Source organism: Coffea eugenioides, chromosome 1 (genome assembly GCF_003713205.1).
Source record: "Coffea eugenioides isolate CCC68of chromosome 1, Ceug_1.0, whole genome shotgun sequence".
Taxonomy (NCBI): Eukaryota; Viridiplantae; Streptophyta; class Magnoliopsida; order Gentianales; family Rubiaceae; genus Coffea; species Coffea eugenioides.
The window spans coordinates 11,918,562-11,940,580 of NC_040035.1; the positions used below are offsets into that span (position 1 = coordinate 11,918,562).

Here is a 22,019-nt window from a genome sequence, read left to right on the forward strand (position 1 = left end):
AATTTCAAGTATAAAATTTTATCTAAGTGTAATTATCTAGTTTATTTATGAATTTTAAGTGCAAAAGTTTAGATATTTTCCTTTAAAAGGAATTGCGTAATATGTTATTTTTTAAGTCAATTTCATAATTTATAGAGTTTGGGGAATAATAAAATGTTACTATTCAAAAAGTCTAAATAAATTTTCTTTTGGAGAAACAAAATAAGAATAAAAGTCTACTATATGATATAAGAATGACAGAATAACAAACAAGTGGGTGGTTGGTCCAGTGGAATTGTATGCAATTCATATGCTTGAGGTTGGGTGTTCCAATTTCCATCTACACATCTTTACAAAATTTTTCCATATAGGCTGGGTTCCTCATAAAATCGGTCAGTTCACCGGATTGACCGGTTGAAAAGTCAACGATTTGAATGCAGAAACGATCCTATGAAGAACCCGGCTCGGTTTCATGGCCGGTTGATCGGTTGAACTGTCGAGTCGGACCGAGTTTAATAACTATGATTTATGCCTATTAATTGTTATAAAAAAAATGCCATAATGATGCTGCTTAAAAAAATTGATTCGAAAAAAAAATTCATTTCAAGGAAAATAGATGAAAACAAAAAGAAAAAAGAGATGAAAAGAAAAGGCGGGAGATGGACTAATGCATTGCAATGAGGAGAAGTTCGGATGTCTCCTTCACCGTAGTCAATCATTTCCTTTCAACTTGCTGACCGTCAAATATGACAAAAGAATTCCATCCAACGGATCTTAGATATCCTCCTCTATAGGACCATTTAAACCCTTCGATAACGGGGCCCAGATTCTAGATCAATCATCGGCTCTTTCAAGGAAGCAAAAATACCATCACTAGCAAAACAGATGAGAGGCACCTTAGTAATTCCCTTAAATTCCCAAAATCAGTTATAACTGATAAACCCTAGCCTGTTATCAAACAAGCCAGAAGCATAAAAGGAAAATTTAAGACTATGTATTTTCAATTTCAAAGTTTTCAGGTGAATTTTTAGGAAGGAAAATTTCTAGAATTAATGGAGATTGGAGAAAGTAGTGAGAGCCCAGAAGGAAAAAAGAAATCCAAATCAAAGACTCCCAGAAAACCCAAAGATAGCGTGCTCAAACAGAGTAAGTTCAACCATTATTTTGTGTGTGTGTGTTTTTTTTTTTTCGAGTTTTTCTCTCTTCTGGGTGATGATTTTATTTTATTTTGATTTTAATTTAAGGGATTCTTCTCTTTTTGTTGTTTTTTTTTTGGTGGGATTTATGCAGAGTCTCCAGCTGAGTTTTTTGCAGATAATAAGAATATTGCTGGATTTGACAATGTAAGTTCATTTACTTATAATAGGGTATTTCATTTTCACACAGACACAATCTGAGAGTGGCAGTGCATGCCTGTGTTTGTGTAATTGTAATTTTGGTGAGAAGTGTGGACGGAGATGTCAATTTCAGATTAGGGAGATGCATTCAGCTGAAATTCGAAGGTTTGTGGTAGAATGAAATGATCCGCAATGTGTTTGAAAACCCTGCATTTGGAGAGTTCGTGTTGAGTTTAAGCGTGCTTGTTTGGTATTTTGCTGTATGATTGTTGTTTTTGTTATGTTTGTGTGTTTCTTCGTACTTAGGCGGAGATAGAAAATATTTGATATTGGATGGGAAGGAAGAGCGGTGATTGGAATCATTTATTTGTGAATTAGTAGAAACTTAGCTCCAGAAACAAATGAAAGAAAGGGATAATAATCAGTTTTGAAGTTATTATTGAACGGGGTAAGGTGTTCTGCATTTTTGTTTAATGACTTGAATGGATTTTGATAATTTGTTTATTTTATTCAGCCGGGAAAATGTTTATACACAACTGTAAGAGAGCTTGTTGAAAATGCGCTTGATTCTGCAGAGTCAATCTCGAAGCTTCCTATTGTTGAAATAACGATGTGAGCTTACTGAACATCTTTTTTCGGATTTCCTTGACAAAATTGGAAACAAATAATCTTAATTATTTTGCAAATTGATTTTGATCTGAGCTTTTGACCGTTCTAGTGAAGAGATAGTGAGAAGCAAATTCAATTCCATGATTGGGCTTGCTGAACATGAACGTGTTGATGAAGAGCTATATGATGATTTTGAGTCGGCCAAGGCTCGAGAGGTGTGTATGTGAACTTAGCATCAATTTAAGGAGTTCTGTTTAGGAAAACTTGCACTTGGTCCAAGCAATCAGAATAGTTTATATAGTTTTTTTTCATAGCATGAACGATGAAACTTGCTTGCCACTAAAATATTGTCCACTGAAATAATGTCATATTGTCTTTGATTTTTAGAAACGACTTGCCAAGGAAGCTCGCATTCAGGAGATCCAGGCAAAGAATGCTAATCTTGGAAAAAAAGTGAAAGAGCCAGTTGCTTCAAAGGCCATGAAGGGTCGTGGTGAAACCTCATACTATAGGGTGACTTGTAAGGTATGATGCAAAAGTATTGAGCTGCTACAGCCTTTTTCTGTTTTCATTATCATGTAAAGAGCCATATGCATTGATCTATCTTTTATGATGTACATAGAACTTTGTAGAACTGATTGTGGCAAGGCTCCACTGAAAGTTCATTCTATGTTATCCAGGATAATGGAAAAGGGATGCCCCATGATGATATCCCCAATATGTTTGGACGAGGTATACGCATTATGTTTTGTATCTTATGCAGCAAACTCTTGTGAATCCGTTTGAGTTTCTCTCTCTCCCCTTCCCTCCCTCCTTCCCTCTCTCTGTTGTTTTACTGCTAGTTGCCTATGCTGCTGGGTAAAATTCCTGATGTGAGATCTAATTTCCCATAATGCCTGCATGATTTTGGATTTAAAAGAGTTATATATACTTATGCAGTTTTGTCTGGGACAAAATATGGCTTGAAGCAGACTCGTGGGAAATTTGGTCTTGGTGCTAAGATGGTAGGTTTGAATTTTTGGCATTGAGCCTTTTCTTTTACCATGTTTCATCTAAAGGTTGTAAGTTATGCTCAATATGGTTATGGCTTTGTCTGTTGCTTTTGTTTTGAAGACAATAGTAATTGCTAAAAAGTGGAGTTTATGAAGTATTTTGGACTTGCCTTTGCATGTCTGCTTAGTTGTAAATGATTTTGAGCTAATTCTGTCATGCATTGATATAGAAATTGATGTATGTTTTGACATTGGCAGGCCCTAATTTGGTCCAAGATGAGTACAGGACTTCCCATTGAAATCACATCATCAATGAAGGGCCAAAATTATACTTCATTTTGCAGGCTAGACATAGATATTCATAGGTACAATGTTCTCTATTTCCAGCAATTTGGGCTATCATTACCTGACATGTCTATATTTTGTATTTACTTTGACAATATAGTACACTATTGTGATTAATCTTTCGCTAGGAACATCCCTCACATTCATGTACATGAAAAACAAGACAAGAAGGAGCGGTGGCATGGAGCTGAAATTCAGATAGTTATTGAGGGGAATTGGACAACATATCGGGTATGTATTTCTTAGGTGAAGTAATTCATATGCTTTGGATCTAATTCAAGTTGAGCACAATACATGCACTTGCAATTACCCTTCAGAAACATTTCAATTTTCTAAGTGAGACTGCTCTGTCATTTTTCTTTTATCCTTTTGTATTGGGGTTTAGGTGTGGAAAGATGGCCAATTGGAACTATGTACACTTTGCCTCTCACGCTAACTGTTTTTTACTTTGTTGCAGTCCAAGATTTTGCACTACATGCGTCAAATGGCTGTTATAACACCCTATGCTGAGTTTCTTTTCAGATTTCTGTCAGATGCACCAGAGTATGCTCTTTCACTCTTTCTCAAACATACACGAACACACTTATGGGCACATACATGTATAGATTCATGCATACATGCAGACACACTTAAAAGAGATGCAGTTTTTGTTTTTTGAGATTCATATCACTGATTTAATAATTTCTTCAATTTTTGTAAAGTAAAAATGTGACGGTAAAATTTGCGAGAAGGACAGACATAATGCCTCCGGTTCCTCTTGAGACCAAGTACCATCCATCAGCTGTTGATTTGCTCCTGATAAAGCGTCTTATTGCAGAGACTTCGAAGCAGAATCTCTTGCAACTCCTTCAGCATGAATTTGTGAACATTAGTAAATCTCATGCTGAGCGACTAATTGGTAAGACAAACTTGATTCCTCGATGTCTGATTATACAACTGAGAGGACAAAAATGCTCATGTTATTGTACAATATCTGGTGAATTGGTGTCTTCCACGGGTTGGTGAAAGTGCGAGCAGATTTATGTTGGCTAAATCATACTGAAACAGATATTCATATGTAAATATATATGTATAAATACATACCAGAGAGAGAGAGAGAGAGAGAGAGAGAGAGAGAGAGAGAGTTATCTATGAGTACAACCTTTGAAATTAATATACTTACAACCCACATGCATACTGTGTGCACACACACACATATATATGGTGATGTAATCAAAGGGTTATCTATAAGTATAATTGCTTTAAGTTTATAGTGTGCTGAATATATTCATTGGCCGCTGTTCATATACGTACGGCTTAAGAAAATTTTTATTAAAAGAGTTAAAAAGAAATGTATATTCTGAAGATGAATGCCTTGGATGACAGTGAACTTTGGTTAGTTGAACTGGTACGAATCAGTTCCTTCCATGGTGTATATTTTCTTGATTCTGTAACTCTTGAATGAACATGTTTTGGTATCTTTTAAATGGATATTCAGTTACTGATGAGTATATGATGAGATCTTCATGAGTTCCTTCACAAATCAAAAAAAAAAAAGGTGACTGTGATATATCTAGCATTTTAATTTCAGGGGAAATGGGACCAGATTTCAGTCACAAAATGCTGGTCAAGTCACTGACTTCCCAGCAAATAGTTCGTATCCATCAGTTGTTTCGTCAAGCCAAGTTTGATGATCCAAGTGGTGATGTAGGTTCATCCATTTGTTAAAGAACACACCTTTGCTCTTGCTTTTGTTATTTAGAACAATATGTTTTTGGCTGATTTTTCAATTATTTTGTTTGTAAATTATTCCAATTTCTAAGCCTTTTGCAGTGTCTTAGTCCTGCAGGGGAATACAACTTACGCTTGGGAATTATCAAGGAGTTACATCCAGACATGGTTGCTACTTATTCAGGAAGGTTGTACCTTTTAGCTGCATTTCTAAATCAATATTACTTTTGTTGACTTTTAAGATATAAAAGTGGAAGTTGAACAGTGGGTTTGCAACTTGCTCAGTGCTCAAGTATTTGAAGGCCACCCCTTTCTTGTCGAAGCTGGAGTCAGTGTTGGTGGAAAAGATGTTAAGCAAGTTAGTTCTTGATCTCTTCTATTTTTGATTGTTGGTAATAAATGTATAATCTGGTCCACTTTTGTTTTCATGATGTTATCCAAATATTGTGTTTGGAACATGAAATTGAGTATACTAGTGGTTTACCCACACATTGAAAATTTTTCATGACTGTAAATGCGGCAAATTGCTTTATATTTCTGATCAAATAATCCTGATTTTTGAGAAATGGTGATATATCTTGCTAGGATGATATAATCAACCTGTTTTATTTTTTAAAAGTTCAAGCTGAAATTTTCAATTGGTCTCTCAAAAGTTGCACCAGCATTGGATTGACTAATGGGTAAATGGGAGTTCAACCGTCTGGTCTCTGAGACTTGGTTAACATGGATCAAGCACAGTAGAGTAGCAAGTTCCTTAATCTGTTTGTAGTAGTCCAGTTAAGATTTGATCTGTGAGGGAACGTATTACAATGCCTGAAATATTGATGTTAGAAACAGCTATTTCATCATGTCCACAAGCACACTACAATGAGCCAAATGTAATACTGAAAACCAGAATGATGAAAAACAATCTCAAATATTGTGTCCAAGTTCTTCAGTAATTCAGTTTAACCTTTTTCCTTGAGGAGAAGAAAGGGGATCTTTTAAAAATTTATTGTTCGTTACCTTCGTCTTTATCCGTCCTTGCCTTGTAAAAAGAATGCACAAGTCAAAGAAAACAGAACAGTGATGACAATTTTTAAGAGTGATTGATGAAACTCTATTCCTACAAATCTTTTAATCTTTCCACTCCTTTCCTTTACAATGAAGTCCAAAGTTAAAGTGCATACTAAGAGGATAAGCTTGTGTGATCTCCTCTGACTTCTCCAAGGTTCACCTGGATTTGCTCTCAAACTTTTTTGAAGCTGTAGGTTCTCAGCCATCAATGTTTTGAACTGAGCATTATGGTCTTCTGTCTGTCAATTTTGTAGGTTTAATTTCAGAATTTATAAAGAACGTCTTTTGATTGCATGAACAACTTTTAACTTGCAAGAAATTTTTTTGGATTGCCAACAACAGAATTCTCTCCCTCCCCCAACACCCCCACCCCCCCCAAAAAAAAAAAAAAAGGGATTGCAAATGTGTGTAAATTCTTAGTGAGGTCAGCATGATCATTAGAAAATCTTGATGGAGATCAATGTAGAAATATGATACTCTTTGGATTATACAACTTGGCATGGCTATGTGATGTGATGAATGTGTAATACTTATGAGATACTAAAAGCATAAACTCTATTACTTCAAGTCTCAACTGATGTCATTTGGTAGGGGTTAAATATGCTAGAAACCTTCAGACATAGACAAAACCAGGACTTGGAAATTCGTATATAATTTTCATCAGTTATCTCCCATAACTTTGGGATTCACAGACCCTCCACTTTTCTAGGTCGGCTTAATTATGTTGCAATAGATTTTGGCTACATTAATGCATCCCCATGCCCTTGTTTGAAGTCAATAGAAACCTTATCTCTCTTCCAAATTGATGCTCTGTCAAGTTCTTTTTTATGATTTGATCAAAGAGTAGCTTGCCAATCTATTGAACATATCTAGTTTCTTAATTGTATGATATCTTGTCCCTTAGTACGTTGAACAGCAATTTTGTTGGTTCTTCTTGATCGATTATTTTCCAAGTTACTGGACCAGTTGACCCTTTCTAAGTAAACATGAATGTGTGTGTGTTTTTTTTTAAACTTTACATAAACCTGGTTATTATAGGGTGTGAACATATTCCGATTTGCTAACCGGATTCCACTTCTGTTCGAGCAAGGTGCTGATGTTGTCACTCGAACTGCTTTGAAGAGAATTAAGTAAGATAAGCTATAATTTTTAGACATTTTTCTTGGTTGTAGTATATCTCTTTTTTGCTATATTAATGTAGAAAAGGATAAGTTCATAATTTTGGGCATTTTTCCTTTCCCACTGAAAGATGCATAGAAAGGAATAAGTTATAATGTTTTAGCCAAAATTTGGTTTGAATTCTGTTTTTCAGTTGGAATAGCTACAAAATAAACCAGGCGCAGGACAAGATTGGTGTATTCGTCAGCATTGTAAGCACCAAAATACCTTTTAAAGGGACCGGGAAGGAATACATTGGAGATGACATAAGTGAGATAGCTGCTGCTGTTAAGGTATAGGTTAGATTGTAAGAATACTATTTGCAGTGATCAGAAACTCTTTGGGGCCTCACACTATTATAAAAACAGACATCCATTCAGCAGTGCTGTACTCAACTGAAATCCAAGATCCTTAAAAGAATTCAGGCTCGGGAGCAGCAGGAGAGGAAGCGAAATTTGAGCAAGTTCGTCATTTGGTTGAATGGTAACTAATCTTAGCATTGTACTTGCTAAGCTGAATTGTATCTCTGCTGGCTGCAGGTATATTCCTAATGTCACAGGTGCCATATATGACGTTCTGAAAGAGATGTCACATTTGCATGCATCTAAAAGGAAGCGTTATACTAATGAGGATGCAGAAGTTCTGAATAAGGTTTCAAATCATATAATTACAAGAGAAACACTTGGTGAAAAGCTTGCACAGCATGTCGAACAGGTGAGCTGATTTATATTATTGTCCTCTAGTTCTGTTCAAATAGGCATAAGCATTTTTCTTGTTTGTCTATCTTATGTTGTCTCTCTGGCTTGACAATGGTCAATTATTGTTTAATTTATTTTCCTGTGCATAGTTTATTTGGTTCGAAAACATAAACATTTACTATCTACTTGATTTTTCCTTTTTCCTGGCAAAATTTCTTTATCAACCTGTCTTTTCTGGCCACCTCTTCCGTTTCAGTTCTCCAAAAATATGATCCAATGCTCAGAGTCAAAGATCAGTATGAAAAATTTCATGACTACTCCTTTAGCTTTTCCATGAATAGACGTTAAGCCTATATATATATATATATATTGAAGGTACACAAGCACCTTGAACTACTGGCCTTTTTCCAAAAACATAAAAAAATTTCTTTCTAACTGGTGGAATGCCAGTTTATTTTCTTGTGCTCTGTTTGTTTTCATGTGATTATTTTGATTGCTACATGCTAGCCAATATCTATGGGAAAACATCCATTAATAGCTGGATAGATTTTATTTATCAGCCCTTAATGTTCAGTTGTGAGAAAATACAAGGGTTTTTCCCTTTCTTTTGGCTGCAAAGCATGTGAGGCAGCTGATATCACTAGTTTTGTTTCCCGCGATATCAAAAGCATATATCTGATGCCTGTAATTTAACTTTTGATGCCTGACCTCCTTCGGCCCCAAACTTTCTTTGAACTTGGCATTGGCATATGTCATTCTGAAACCTTTGCTAACAGTTATTGAGCTCGTCAGCCAGCTAACCATGAATGATATTACTTGACATCTCCAACCTCTGGTAAAATTTGGAGGATATGTACTCTGAGCTATAACATAACAGGGGAGTACGCAAAATGCCGTCCTAGAAATTCTCAATCTCTCTATGTTGTGTTAGATGTTAATTTTATTTTGGAACATGATTTCTCATCTTTGGTTCCATTTGACTAATGCTATTTTTCCAGGTGGACTATGAAATGGCTCTGGAATATGCCACACAAAGCGGAGTGAATGAGGAACCCAGGGAAAATATCTATATACAAACACTGGAAGGAGAAAGTAAATTTGTTGATTTCCAGAGTCCTGTATTTGTTTTCAGACTTTTCCAATAGATAATTTTATACAAATCCCTGCGTTAAGGGATGAGGAACTTTTCTCCTTTCTTACAGGTAGTCTTCTTGTTTACTTATCCACACATGTATTGAGTTTACTTCAAACTTCCAAGGTATATTAGATAGGTACTCTATCCCAATCCATTATCAAAGTCAGGGAAATGACGTTGCTGTATTAAACCTATTTCAACTTTGAACCCTGAATTTCGAATGAAATAGATTAGTTGATTCTTTATTGGTAGAAGTTACAAAGATGGGAGTGCCAACTCAATTTTGCCTCCTCTATTGCTGCGTAATAACATCTGCAGCATTTTTGTTGTATGTGAAACTCATATTTCATCACATTCCACAGCTCGGGGATCTCTTACCCGACAATCTCTCCTTTCATGGCTAAGGAGAGAGCATTAAGTTTTCCCCCACTTTCCACAGTCACACCAGGCATGGCCACAGCTCTACTTCCTACAAACCCACCATCTTCAATATCAATTTTGCCATACTTCACTTTGCCTCCTTCACCTTCATAGATGTGTCCAAAGAGCAAAGCTTCTCTTTCTACAGAACCGTATTTTTCTATCTTCACCATTTCAGGATTGAGCAAAGCTTCTGTGCTGTCTACGTATGCTCCTTGGTCCCAAGCAACTTCTGAACCCAGAGTTTTCATCCAAATCCCAAACAGAAACGATCCACTTGTCATTCCCATCAAATATTCTGCAACTAAAGTCCTTATAGCCTGCCATATGGTGTCCATATAGGTAGCTTTACTCCAGATCAGAACAGTTTCACCTTCTTCCTTCTTCCCTACCAGAATCCATTTGGTCAGAGTGCATAAAAGTCCACCTAAAAGTCCCGAGAAAACCCAGAACAAAGGCAACACCCAGATTTTCTTGCTTTCATTTATTGAAAAGATGCAGTTAAATGGGATATTGATCACTAGTCCCAAGAGAAAGTATGGCAGGAAAATTTGCAGCAGGGCTTGAACGGACGTAAGCCAGAGTGTCGTGTACCAGGTTCTAGCCAATGTCACTTTGCCCAATTCCTTTTTCTCTAACTTCGCTGCCATGGGACAGCCTGAGAAATCCAGTTTAACATCAGTTCGATCCAGGAAAATCCTCCATGTCTCTGGAAGTGGCTTGCTGTTTCTTAAATGTTGGCATATCTCATAGACTACTGAACGGCCATGATCAAGTGAGGCACTTTGATTGTAAGATGTAGCCCTGATGACATCCACTTCGTGACATCGAAAAAATGGGTTGAACTCCAGGCCATCCGATTCTTCCTTGGTCAGCATTTCATCAATAATTATCTCTCCCACCTCCATATACGGAAATTCAGTTTCATCCCATGGCTTGGTACAGTCTAGTGCAATCTCAGTTATACTTGCATCCTCAGGAACAGGCCGAATTTGCAACTGAAGAACGTAACGGACCTTGTCAGGAGAATTCACGCGACACTGGAAATCTTCAGCTAAAAAGAGTAGGGGGCGAGTGTCTTTCTCATCTCTAGGGATTGAACCAGTATCGGGTGGAAGTATACCCATAGGCTCCACCTTGCCCGAGTCCTCAGCGATGTTCTTGTTGAAGGGCCTCAACTTGAATCTGACATACATTTCTTGTCCATTCTCGAATCTAAATAGTCTGCTGAAATTGGAGTAGTAATGAAGTTCAGCATAAGAGTCTGGCTGTCGAAGAGATCCCCACATAGCATCCCGTACATGAGGAGCATGTTTTACATGCTCTTCTCGTGCAGCAGCTGAACATACGAGCCAGGTAGCAAAATCACCTATTGTACGAGCGTGGAACGCCTTGCCTGTTTTCAGCGTCAAATCAAGTAAAGGACTTTTTCCTTCTGACAGGATCCTTATTGCTGCACCACGTGGATCGCGCCTAGCATCATCATCAGAACTCAAGCAGTTACTGTGGCGGATAATTATGGGGTAACACCTTCCAGGAGAGAAGATCTTATGGTTTGGGAAGCCTGGTATGGTTTTATAGAAAACAAGTGATCCCTTTCCAGCTGCGCCAATCCGATGGAAGTACCTTGATCTTACTTTCAGGGTTGTGGCAGCTAAATTTGCAGCAAGATTTCCTAGAACTTTCTTATAGTTCACATCCATCTCTTCTATCCTCTCATCCAAGGAATACATGATGTTTCTGACCATTACTGGAGCTTGCGACCCTAAGTATACACCACCTCTCTGAAGAACTGTATTGCTGGGAGCAATTGAGATTGCACCAAGAATTACATCTCTCTCAACCACAGCACCAGGGAGGATGAGGCTTTGACTCCCAAGAACTGAGTTCTCCTGTATTTCAATTTTTCCATAAGTATATCCATCTTGGCAGTAATATCCTGGAGTGATCCGGCTGAAGTCACCCAAATGTACACCATCACCGATTGAGATCAATTTTGGATCTAAAACAGCGTTAATGGATCTGATGGAACAGTTCTGACCAATTTTTGCTCCCAGAAGACGCAAATACATGGCAAAAGCCTCTGTTCCTGAGAGGAACTTGGCGAATCTTACATGGCAAGCAACATTCAATCGGTGAGCAAACCAAGAGCTAAGATATTTTTCATTTGCTTCTCCTCTTTGAAGATAAGAACTCAAGATGCCAGTGAAGATGCTCAGGATAAAGCCATGAGCTGCATAACCAGCAGCAACTAAAAAGGCAGAAATGATTGGGTTTGAAGGGGCACTGTCGAAAATAGCTGCATAGGCCACCATTGTATAAGGCAACCAATGAAAAGCCCCACAAATGCAAAAGTATCCGAAGTGGTCAAGTGAAATATCCTTCTCAAAAATCCAAATGTAGAATAAATAGATAATGGCTGCTGATAAGCTGCTAAGACAACTAACCATGTAGATACCCAAAAACTGAATGGTAGACTCACTTCCGGAAGGCTTTCTTATGGTTTCTTGACACAGTTTTCCCTAAAGCCATCATGAATGTAGAAAACACAAAGGTCAGTTTATGTATCCCAAATGAAAAAAATTGGATTTTTGATCCATATTCTTACTTTAGACAACATGAGATAATCTTTCATGCCCATGGTATCTGTGCTTAGATGATTTGAGTTTCTCAAGAATTGAGATTCATATGTTTCAAAAAACATTGCCGAGAATATAATGCAAATGGAACATTCATAAAAGAAGTCAATAGACGAGAACGCAAAAACATGGATATTTAGTTTGGCAAATCTATTTATCCAGAAATGTTTGTTGTCACAGTAAAGTCAATCTATCTTTCCAACATTTTCTGCCATTATGTCATCAGGATAACATGTGTATATCTGCTGGCAACATGACAAAGAAGATACGGTATAGGATATGCTTTAAGAAAAGGCCATTATAAACTTGGTTCTTTTGTTTATAGTTGCCAATAGAATCAAACCAAAATAATAGTAATCAAAGTCAATCCAAGGTTCAGTTCATGAAACAAGTAGATTTCTGGATTTTGCATATCTGTTGGGAAAAAGTAAAAAGTTTACCAAAAGAACAAATCCACATAATTAAAGAAAGACCTAAATCCTACAGAAGAAGCAAGGTGAAGAAACTGTGAATACCTACAGGCTTCAAATGAAAAATTTGAAATGTCAAGTGATATGGAAAGCTGAGACACGAGCTCGGGAGTCTGCTCAAAATGTTCTCTGTGAATATTGGTAATAAAGGATTGAGGTGTCTAGTCAAAATGTCCTAAATGAAACACTCGGATTGTGTTGATTTCATTAAAGTGACTTGCATGATATGTTGCTTTACATAATGCGTGTCTAGGGTCTGAATTGTATTTTGTAAGCTGAGCATTCCTTATTAAAAAGTAAAAAGCATCTATAGTAACTAAAATGAAACATCAAAAGCTTCTCTACGCTTTAGATCCATTCATAGCTTAATTAACTACGACAGATTTTCTTAACAGGAACTTCCAATTTGTTGGTATAACTAATGAAATTACTCGCACAAGAAGTTGAAAGGTTAGCTGTATTTGTACCAAATGTGAATTCAGATCCAGCATAAACAGAAAAGCTGAATGGAAAAATAAGATGTATTTTCTTAGATTGCCAGTTAGTTCTGAGTGAACAAGGAGGTAAGAAGAATGCAAAATAATCAAGGCAATTCCATAAAAGCAATCACATTTGCAATAAAGTTTAAACCTTATGCTTGTAGGTTTTACTTACCTTTTGGACCACATTGGCACTTGAGTTCTTACAGTCTCCGTTGCCTTCATATGTCTGCAGGGCAAACACTTCAGCACCATCTCCGATAATACTTCCCTTCTGAATTACAGCATAAGGACCGACAAAGGATTTTTGGCCAATTCGGATTGGAGAGAATGATAGGATCCCATTTCTCACCTCATGACTTTGAAGCAATGCACCTTCCGCAATAACATCTTCTTCTCCAATAGAGACTAAAGATGGGTCTGTGATATCAATAGTATCAATCACAGCAGATGTTGCAACCTTAGCTCCAAGCATCCTGAACCAGTGATTTAAGAAAACTGTTCCTCTCAAGTGTACTGCTAAAACTTTTGAAGCAACTTCTTGAGCCTTGTAAAGTGACCACCATTTAACAAATCCCAGAGACCAAATTGAAATTTCTGGAGACAACCAATAATTTGGCTGCAAAACTGAATTCCCAAACAATGCTATGCAGAAGCAGGTCAAGCAAATGCAGAATATCCAAGATAGAGGAGCAAATGCAAGGGAAATTAAGTATCCAATCAGAGGACTTCTTTGAAGTAATGGATGTGTCCAAGAGACAAGAACTGTATAACCACGAACTGACAAGTATGCAGGACATGTCAGCAACAAGGAAATATAAGCAAGAGCAATAAGATGGGCTATCCAAATAATCAACTTTTGTGATTCTGAAACTTTGAAATCCACTTCAGCTCGGTTTGGTACTGTTTGTGTAGCAGTTGAACCAGGCAAGGTAGAACCAGGCAAAGTAGGAATAGAGCGGGATTTGACTAATAGATTTTCAGCAAAATTCGCCAAGTCATCAATACAAGTTGCAGTAAAAATGTCGATTGCACCAACTTGAACTCCAAGAAAATCTGAAAGCCTTTGAGCTGCTCGTACCACACCAATGGAATCAACACCATAGGATACCAGACTCTCAGTGGTGGAGATCTTAGCACTAGAAATTCCAGTCTGCTCGGATAGCAGCCCCTTGAGAAATTCTATAATGTCTTTTTTACTGACAGTACCCATTGTTGAAGAAAGATCTCTTGTTTTTTGAGGATGTGATGAATTTCTTTTAGACTTAGGAGTTGATTTGTTGTCTCTACTTGCTGGCTCAACTATTACACTCAATGTCCCATCGATGAACTTTTTGGCACATTCAAACCTCCTTATCTTTCCTGATGTAGTTTTGCTGATGGACCTTGGCTTGATCAGTACAGTTGCAGCGACAATGACACCATGTTCTTCTGCCACACGGGTCTCAATCTTCTTAACAACTTCCTGTGACGAGAACTTAGTTTCTCGAACCTCGGCAATGACAACCAAGGCAATCTGGTCAGAAACATCAGGAACAGATATGCCTTTTGCCAATAAGATCTCACTTGGAACAGAAACAGCAGCACAGCAGCCAGGACGAAGAATTTCAGATGAGCTCTCAACTGTTTTCTCAATATCTGAGGAATAAATATTTCGTCCAGCGATGATGATTAGATCTTTTATCCTTCCAGTAATGAATAATTTGCCTTCAATAACTCGCCCCAGATCTCCAGTTCTCAGGTATAGCTTTCCTGAGTGGTTGTCAAGCTTGTTTCTGAATGTTGTTTCACTTAGCTCCTTCATGTCCCAGTAACCAACTCCAGAACTCAAACTACTAACCCAAACTTCCCCTTCATTTTCTGATTTTTCAAGCTCTTTACCTGTCTCAGGATCTACAATTCTGATATCCACATCCTTATCATTTGGATTGAAATAACCACAACAAACACGTCCTTGCCAATCAACCAAAATTGGCTTGTCCTCTCCATATGCACTGCACACATATACACAATTTTCTGCTAAGCCATATCCAGGAGCCATTACCTCTTGGGAGAGTCCAAAAGCCTGAGTCAGCTCAATAAATCGTTTCAAAGTAGCTGGCCTAATTGGTTCAGCTGCAGTCATGAGGAAAACTAAGGAGGACAAATCAAAATTCTGTACCTTGTTCAATTCTAATTTTCGAACAAGAAGTTCAAAGGCAAAGTTTGGTCCAGCACTATGAGTTGCATGATTTTTGCTGATAACCTGCAACCACAACAGTGGATCCCTGATAAATGTCATTGGTGAGAACAAAATGGCATATGCCCCACTAACCATACTTGTAAGAAGTCCACCAATCAGTCCCATATCATGGTACTGAGGCAGCCAGCTTACAAGTATGGTCCTTGATGTACTCCTGTATTTTCTTCGCATAAGTTTCACATTATGGATTAGCCCACCATGAGTGATCATGACTCCTTTTGCTTCCCCAGTGGAACCCGATGTGAATTGAAGAAAGCACAACTCATCTGATTTAGGTTCACTGAGATCATCCATGTCATTATATTCTGCAGAAATTATGGATTTCTTGATCCAAGCATCAGTGTGAAGCCATGGAAGATTGGGCCAGTGAAGAGAGGATTTGCTTTTCCCATTCAATAAAATCATGTTCTTTGCAGAAGCTGCACGAACAGTGAGATGATAACTAAAAGTTGATAGGATTGCAGCTGGATTGCACCTTTTTGCAATGTTGCTGATATGGAGAAGTGCTTGTCCTCCTCTTTGCAGAGGATCAGGAGGAATGACAGGTACAGGGACAACTCTAGCTCTCAAACACCCAAAGAAGGCATCAACGAAATCAAGGCCAGGGAGATAGACTAAGAGAACCTTATCACCAGGATTGATAGTTGGCTTTTGGCTTGTTAAGAGCTTGTAGGCAATGACTGAAGCATTTGTATCCATTTCTTTAAATGTTCTCTGAGCTACCTTGTCTCCTTTTTCATTGATCCATGTGTAAAGAATCTTATCTTGAGTAACAGTATGAGTTGCCCAGTGTCTCAAATAGCTGTTGAGGGAAGGGAGATCTGGAAATTGTATCCCAGGGAATTCAATTGATGGCTTACAAGATAATGCCAGCCTATTTGAGTTCAATGGAAGTAGTCTCTGCAAAGAACAAGCTTCAAGTCAGCATAATTGGTGGCTAATTGAAACTTCTAGAATATGAAGCTGTATACGAAGTGAAGTGGAATCTCATGCCTTAACATATGGAAAATCTGGCACAGGAGTATTGCTTGCAAAGTGCTTCCGCATTAGAGCCATTGCATAGGATGCATTTCTTTCTGTTAGCTCAAATGCCATGAGCCCACCTATGAAATATGTGCTATTCTGACCTTGCAATTCATGTTCCAGCTTATCATAAAACCCATTCTTCATATCTGTTTTAGAAGGGAAAGATCAGAATATGTTTAGTGCGAAATAGGCATCTTTACCTTAAATCTACCCACATACCTTCACTGCTGACATGAGGAAAGTACTTAAATTGCCGTTGCAAAACCACTTTCTGAACTTGACCTCCCATATTTTCTACAGCATTTATTGCAAGATCAGTAACAGTTGAACCCCTGATATCAGAAGAATTTCCATAAGACCAGAAAAGAAAAATGTCCGTGTCTCCATAAAATCTCTGCATTGCAACAGGGTTTCCTAAAGTTGCAGGATCAATCATAAATTCTTCAAAGTAGTAAAATCCCTTTGGAATATGCTCCAATCCCTTTGTCTTCAAAACGGTGGTATAATAGTCGATAGTTTCTACTTTACTGAATAACTCCTTCTCAAGCATGCTCATGTCCAGGCACTCATTCATACTTCCTACAATTGAAACCTGTTAAATAATGCAAAGAAATAACATCAGCGAATTATACATGTTATTAGTTCAACAAACCTGGAAGGTTCGTGGAAGGTGATCTGTAAATCTTTCCACTTTTGAAAGGGAAAGCTCCTGAGATAATTATTTTATCAAACTCCATAACTTGGACAATATCATTCTCATCTTTAACATTAAGAATGATGCCATCTGAGTTGCGCCTAACTGATATTACTTCAGTGTTCCAGCAAAATTCTACAGGCAGGCGCTCACATAACTTCTGCCAGAAACCCATGTAACCTCCTCTAAACCGCTGGATTTTTCCAGCCATGGAGGTCCTTGTGAACTCATGGACGTAAGCATAAGGCATGTCTTCTACAAATCCATACCCTGAAGCTGTGAAACCATATGATACTGATTTAGGAAACGATTTTAGGCCATGATTCCTGAGAAAGGCAGGAGATAAATCTGAAGCAATTTTACTGACACCATGCACCCCAAGGTGACCAGTTTCTTTCGCTTCATCCTGCAAAGAGGGGAACATAAACAGAAATCAGTAGTTCAAACTAATTAAAAACAGTAGTCTGTACTAGTCTCTTGTGGCCTAGTCATAACTTACCTGAAGTTTCAGTGTAAGAGAGATCATGGAGACATAGTCATCCACCAATTTCATGTCACGAATTGTTCCTCCTCTACTATCAATTAGAGCGAAGATATCTTTATCCAAGTCCTCCAGTTCAGCCCCAGTTTCTTTTGCCAAATGAAAAATAGTGGGGGCACTGTTGGCAGCCAGAACTTGACCTCCCAAATCATAAATCCTTCCTGTAAGACAACATTGCAATCTCTTAATCAGTTTCAAGTGTTTTATGGTCATGGCCTTTTTAGCTTGTGCAAATGAATTTCAAGTGATCGTTAAAAAATTCAGGCAGAACTTATCATGTAATGGACTAATAATCTGAACTACACAAGATTTGATTCTGTACAGCTACATTCGTTATCTGTTATCTGTTTTCTTATTTTCATTTAGGTTAATTTCAGGAAAGATCAATATATTGTTTAAGTTCTCCCCATTTATTCTCTGTGGCCTCAAACAGTCTGAAGATGAAATCTTGGTTAGTCAATTTAAGCATCTTACTATGAGACAAATAGACATTCTTGAATTATACATACAATTTACAATGCCTAAAGAACTGATAAGGACACTACTTTTGGATATAGCATCAACATTGTGAATTTAAGTCATACCATCAATGTCAACAGATTCACACATTCCTCCAGCAGATTGATATTTCTCAAGAACTGTCACATTACAGTAACCAAGTCTGGATAAAGCATATGCAGCAGATAATCCACTCGGACCAGCTCCCACTATTGCGATTCTTGTTTGGACAGGAAAGCATGGGTGCAATCTTGAGAACAAATCATCAACTGATACTGATGGATCCATATTCTTCCAACTAAAACATTCAAGCACAAAATCAATTACTAATATTAGTACATAACTGAAATGCGACATGTTACATGGCTTTGTTGATCATAATCTGACATGGTTAACAAGTAGCCTCTCTAATAGTACTATGAAGAAAACTAGGATCTGCTTGACAAGTATTACTGTTGATATGCCAGTCTAAATACTCGAATTATAAATATTTCCTCCGAGAAAAACACAATATTCGGTTTATTTCAATATGTGTGATATCATCAAAAGTGTAATCCTTCAGATTCTAAAACTATGGATGCAGGTTTAACATTTCTCAGTGACAAGCAAAATTATCTTAACTCTTTAAACTAGGAATAGTAACGTAGGAGTACTTTAACATGCTCCTCTGTTGCAGAACAAGTGTTTTTCTAGAGAAGACCACAAAATTGAAAAATTAACTATTTTGCAATGCTAGAAAAGTAAATTTTTTTATTCCAAATTGGTTTAACAAATAAACTGATTTTCTGATTAAAGCTTCAGTTTGCAAGTCTTTTCTAATTTGAATGTTCATTGAAAGTACTTTAAAGGATAACAAAATTGTATTCGATTAAAGGCAACCCTTCCTAACACCTTATGTGTAAAACGTTTGCCTCCGAAATAGCCAAATTTAGCTTCTCTTCCAATAAATACGCTACAAGTTTTGTCTTCACAGTTTTGTTGAATTGGTTGTCCACTCCCAGAAAAGCCATGTGTATTTCAAACTTCAGATTAAAATGATGATTTGCATTAAAGAAGATGTAATTCCTAGTAAAAATAAATCATAAAAAAGATGAAGATTAAAAAAAAAAAAAAAAAAGAAGTCTAGAGTGGCGCTACTTAGAAATGTGCATTAATGGGGTACTTTGTGGGAGGTTTTTTTTCTCTAAACTTTTAACGGGATATTGGGGAATGGAGGCGAAAAATGACTTATATAAGGACACAAATGAAATTTTTAAAATTTTAAATAAAAAAAATAAAAATTTAAAATAATTTCTAAGCAATTCCTAAACTTTAAGAAAGAGTTACAAAAATTAATCATGCTCTTCTTAACGCACACGTGTAACCCATATAATAGAAGGGAATATGGTCTTATGAGTTTAAAACATTCATAACCATATGGCTCCATTTCAAATATTCAACAAGAAATTGAAATTTTCAAAATATGTTGGCGACTATTTATCAAATTTTCCAAGAAGCAACAGCGAAAACACTATAACAAAAAAATAAAGAACAAAAAGTTTTAGTCTTTCTCATATCCCTCCATCTCCCAAGTGCAACATTGCCTAACATCATCAGTTTTGTTCTAGTCTATCTCATATCCCTCCATCTTTCAAGTGCAACATTGCCTAACATCATCAGACAACAACATTGGAAACAATTAGACAAAATGGAATGAGCATTTGACTAGACATAGATTCTCCACAAATTTTTGAGTTCAATTTCATAGAATCTAATGTCTTCTTTTTCTCTTATTTTTCTTTTGCTCAAAAAAAGACATAGATTCTACAAAATTGAACTAAAAAATTTGTAGCGAATTCAAAGAATACTAAATGCAAATAATACGCCAACTACTTCTTACAACTATAGCATTTCACTATTTGTGTACACTCAACATTTCATCATGTAAACAACCACAACAACTTATGATTTTGTAGAAAGCAAAAGAATGCAAGCACAATAGATCAAATTAAGAAGACATACCTCGAGATGTAGCCTAGCAATTAAACTTGCAATGGGGAAGAAGCTATTTAATTGTTCCAAATATTTCTAGTTCTAAAGCAAGAGATGAGACTCATTTATTTACACATGCAAGTCATGTTACGTTGCAAGAAGCTGATGGTCAAACACGCAAGTGGAAATGTAAGGATCTGGTCAGGGAACAGCCAAATGTAAGCATACATGTCAAGTTCAGTTATATTCTCAATGATCATTGTGAAGTAACCACCGGTACCAAGTAATTTGACTTTCTAGTTTTTTTTTTCAATTATTTTAGTAAGACTTTCTAGTTTACTTAATTTATGTCACTTAGAAATTTTCAACTGAATGATGAAATAGGTTTACAATTCAAAATTATAAAAGTTTGCTACCATTAATCTAGAAAACTACACAATTAATTTAAAAATGGTTCATTTCTTGTTTTAACATCTTAATGATTTGTACCCGCAAAACTATTCTACCATTCCATTTCAGAAATTATTTTTCAAAAGTTGATGATTAGAGTATTTAAGAAACCATTTTTCGTTGCCGGGCACCAAAATTGCTTTGTTATTCTACGAAATAAGCACATGAGTTTGGTCCTCCATATAGTAATTGAGCTATTTGTACTCGTGAAATATGTGTGCCTTTCTTTGATTGAATTCTTTTTCACTAATCAATCCCACGAAAGTGGAAATTAAGAAGGTTTTGATCATTTTTCCTCCATAATCATACACGTCACATCGGGAAATAGTTTTGCAATGTAAATTACAAATTTTGCAAACTTTAGTGCGAAAATGTATTCAAGTGAATGAAAAATCGTTCCATTCTTATTTTCATTGCTAGACTAGTTGTGTTTATTGAACCATTGTGCAATTTTGTATTAGAAATATATTTTCACTAGTTGTTATGCGAAAATGATTAGTAGAGGGTTTCAAAAACCATTTTGTGCTGTCAAATAGTAAATGGCAACATTACTGTCCTCAAACTTCACCATAGTGAGTAAATAATTATTTGTCTCCTGGTTTAGTAGTTCTATTCTCTATATATGTAAGTTTGTATTTTTTTTTTTTTGCTAAGTAAAAGCTTTCTCATAAATCAATTACTCTACATTGGAAATTATGGCTCACTATATTATGTCAGCAGGCAATTAAATGCCATTTTTAGTCCTTAAACAATTAATCTATGTATTTTTTTGCTTTTTTGTCAAGAGATTACATCCAAAACTCTTAATTTAGAAAATCCATGTTCCAATGTTTGTCTACTTTTTCCAACTGGACCTTATTAAGCTCTATATCCAAATTTCAAAGTCCACTTGTCAAATGATCTTTTGAATATTATATTGCAGCAGTTAGATACATTTCAAATTACAGAAACCTGTTTGTATTGAAACAACTAGTTACAACAAATTACTTGGACAAAAAAGTTTTACGCAATCTTGGTGTGCCTTTTTTGGTCAAACCACAGAAATTGGTTATTGGACAAAGAGCTAGCAAAGCAAGTGCATTGGAGCAAATTGTTCAAAATGAAAGTGTTTAATAGAATTTATCACGAGAGAATAGTTTAGTGTTTTGATGAACTTTATAATAATTAAGATCTAAGGCAAAAGGGTAGACCAAAAGCTTAAATGCATCACCATCCAAAAACAAAGGTTTTGTAACACAACTTCTTCTAAGGGTGAACCTGAAAATTTTCAAATTCTCTGCCTAAAGTGCAACTGATCCAAATATAGGGGAGAACAAGAAACTTATTTCCAAAAAAAAAAAAGAAACTTATTTCCCAAAATGCACTTAGAATTAGTCAACTGGGAAACTGATTTCTCAAATTGTATTTAGAATTAGTCAATTCGCTGAATTTGATGAGATATGGCATCTCACTTCTAGATTAGACAGGTTATTACTAGTATATAATTGGGTTTGTGCAGTTTCTAGCATGAGAATTTGGTCAATTTATTCGTCATTCTCCTAACCAGTGCATACAATTTCTTGATTCATAT

General features: G+C 36.5%; 2 protein-coding genes across 2 annotated transcripts; one reads left to right on the top strand and one right to left on the bottom strand.

The window, feature by feature from the left end:
- Positions 1 to 882: 882 nt before the first annotated feature.
- Positions 883 to 9,264, top strand: LOC113770322 (DNA topoisomerase 6 subunit B). Its single transcript, XM_027314773.1, has 19 exons — positions 883 to 1,125; positions 1,270 to 1,322; positions 1,831 to 1,928; positions 2,035 to 2,140; positions 2,313 to 2,450; positions 2,606 to 2,657; positions 2,865 to 2,929; positions 3,176 to 3,282; positions 3,391 to 3,493; positions 3,720 to 3,805; positions 3,964 to 4,160; positions 4,833 to 4,948; positions 5,075 to 5,160; positions 5,258 to 5,330; positions 7,067 to 7,158; positions 7,341 to 7,479; positions 7,555 to 7,649; positions 7,726 to 7,900; positions 8,883 to 9,264. The coding sequence occupies exons 1-19, from the start codon at positions 1,032 to 1,034 to the stop codon at positions 9,027 to 9,029; spliced, it is 2,022 nt and encodes a 673-aa protein (XP_027170574.1). The 5' UTR covers positions 883 to 1,031; the 3' UTR covers positions 9,030 to 9,264.
- A 96-nt stretch (positions 9,265 to 9,360) lies between these two features.
- Positions 9,361 to 11,187, bottom strand: LOC113770407 (linolenate 9R-lipoxygenase-like). Its single transcript, XM_027314882.1, has 2 exons — positions 10,033 to 11,187; positions 9,361 to 9,516 (listed from the first exon to the last, which is right to left on the bottom strand). The coding sequence occupies exons 1-2, from the start codon at positions 11,185 to 11,187 to the stop codon at positions 9,394 to 9,396; spliced, it is 1,278 nt and encodes a 425-aa protein (XP_027170683.1). The 3' UTR covers positions 9,361 to 9,393.
- Between the last annotated feature and the right edge of the window lie 10,832 nt (positions 11,188 to 22,019).

Coding starts and splice junctions, on each gene's coding strand:
- LOC113770407 (XM_027314882.1), bottom strand. CDS start 11,187: ATGGTCAGAAACATCATGTATTCCTTGGATGAGAGGATAGAAGAGATG. Junction 9,517..10,032: donor TGACATTGGCTAGAACCTGG/TACACGACACTC, acceptor AAGTATGGCAAA/ATTGATATTGAAGATGGTGG.
- LOC113770322 (XM_027314773.1), top strand. CDS start 1,032: ATGGAGATTGGAGAAAGTAGTGAGAGCCCAGAAGGAAAAAAGAAATCC. Junction 1,126..1,269: donor AGATAGCGTGCTCAAACAGA/GTAAGTTCAACC, acceptor GGATTTATGCAG/AGTCTCCAGCTGAGTTTTTT. Junction 4,161..4,832: donor TCATGCTGAGCGACTAATTG/GTAAGACAAACT, acceptor TTTTAATTTCAG/GGGAAATGGGACCAGATTTC.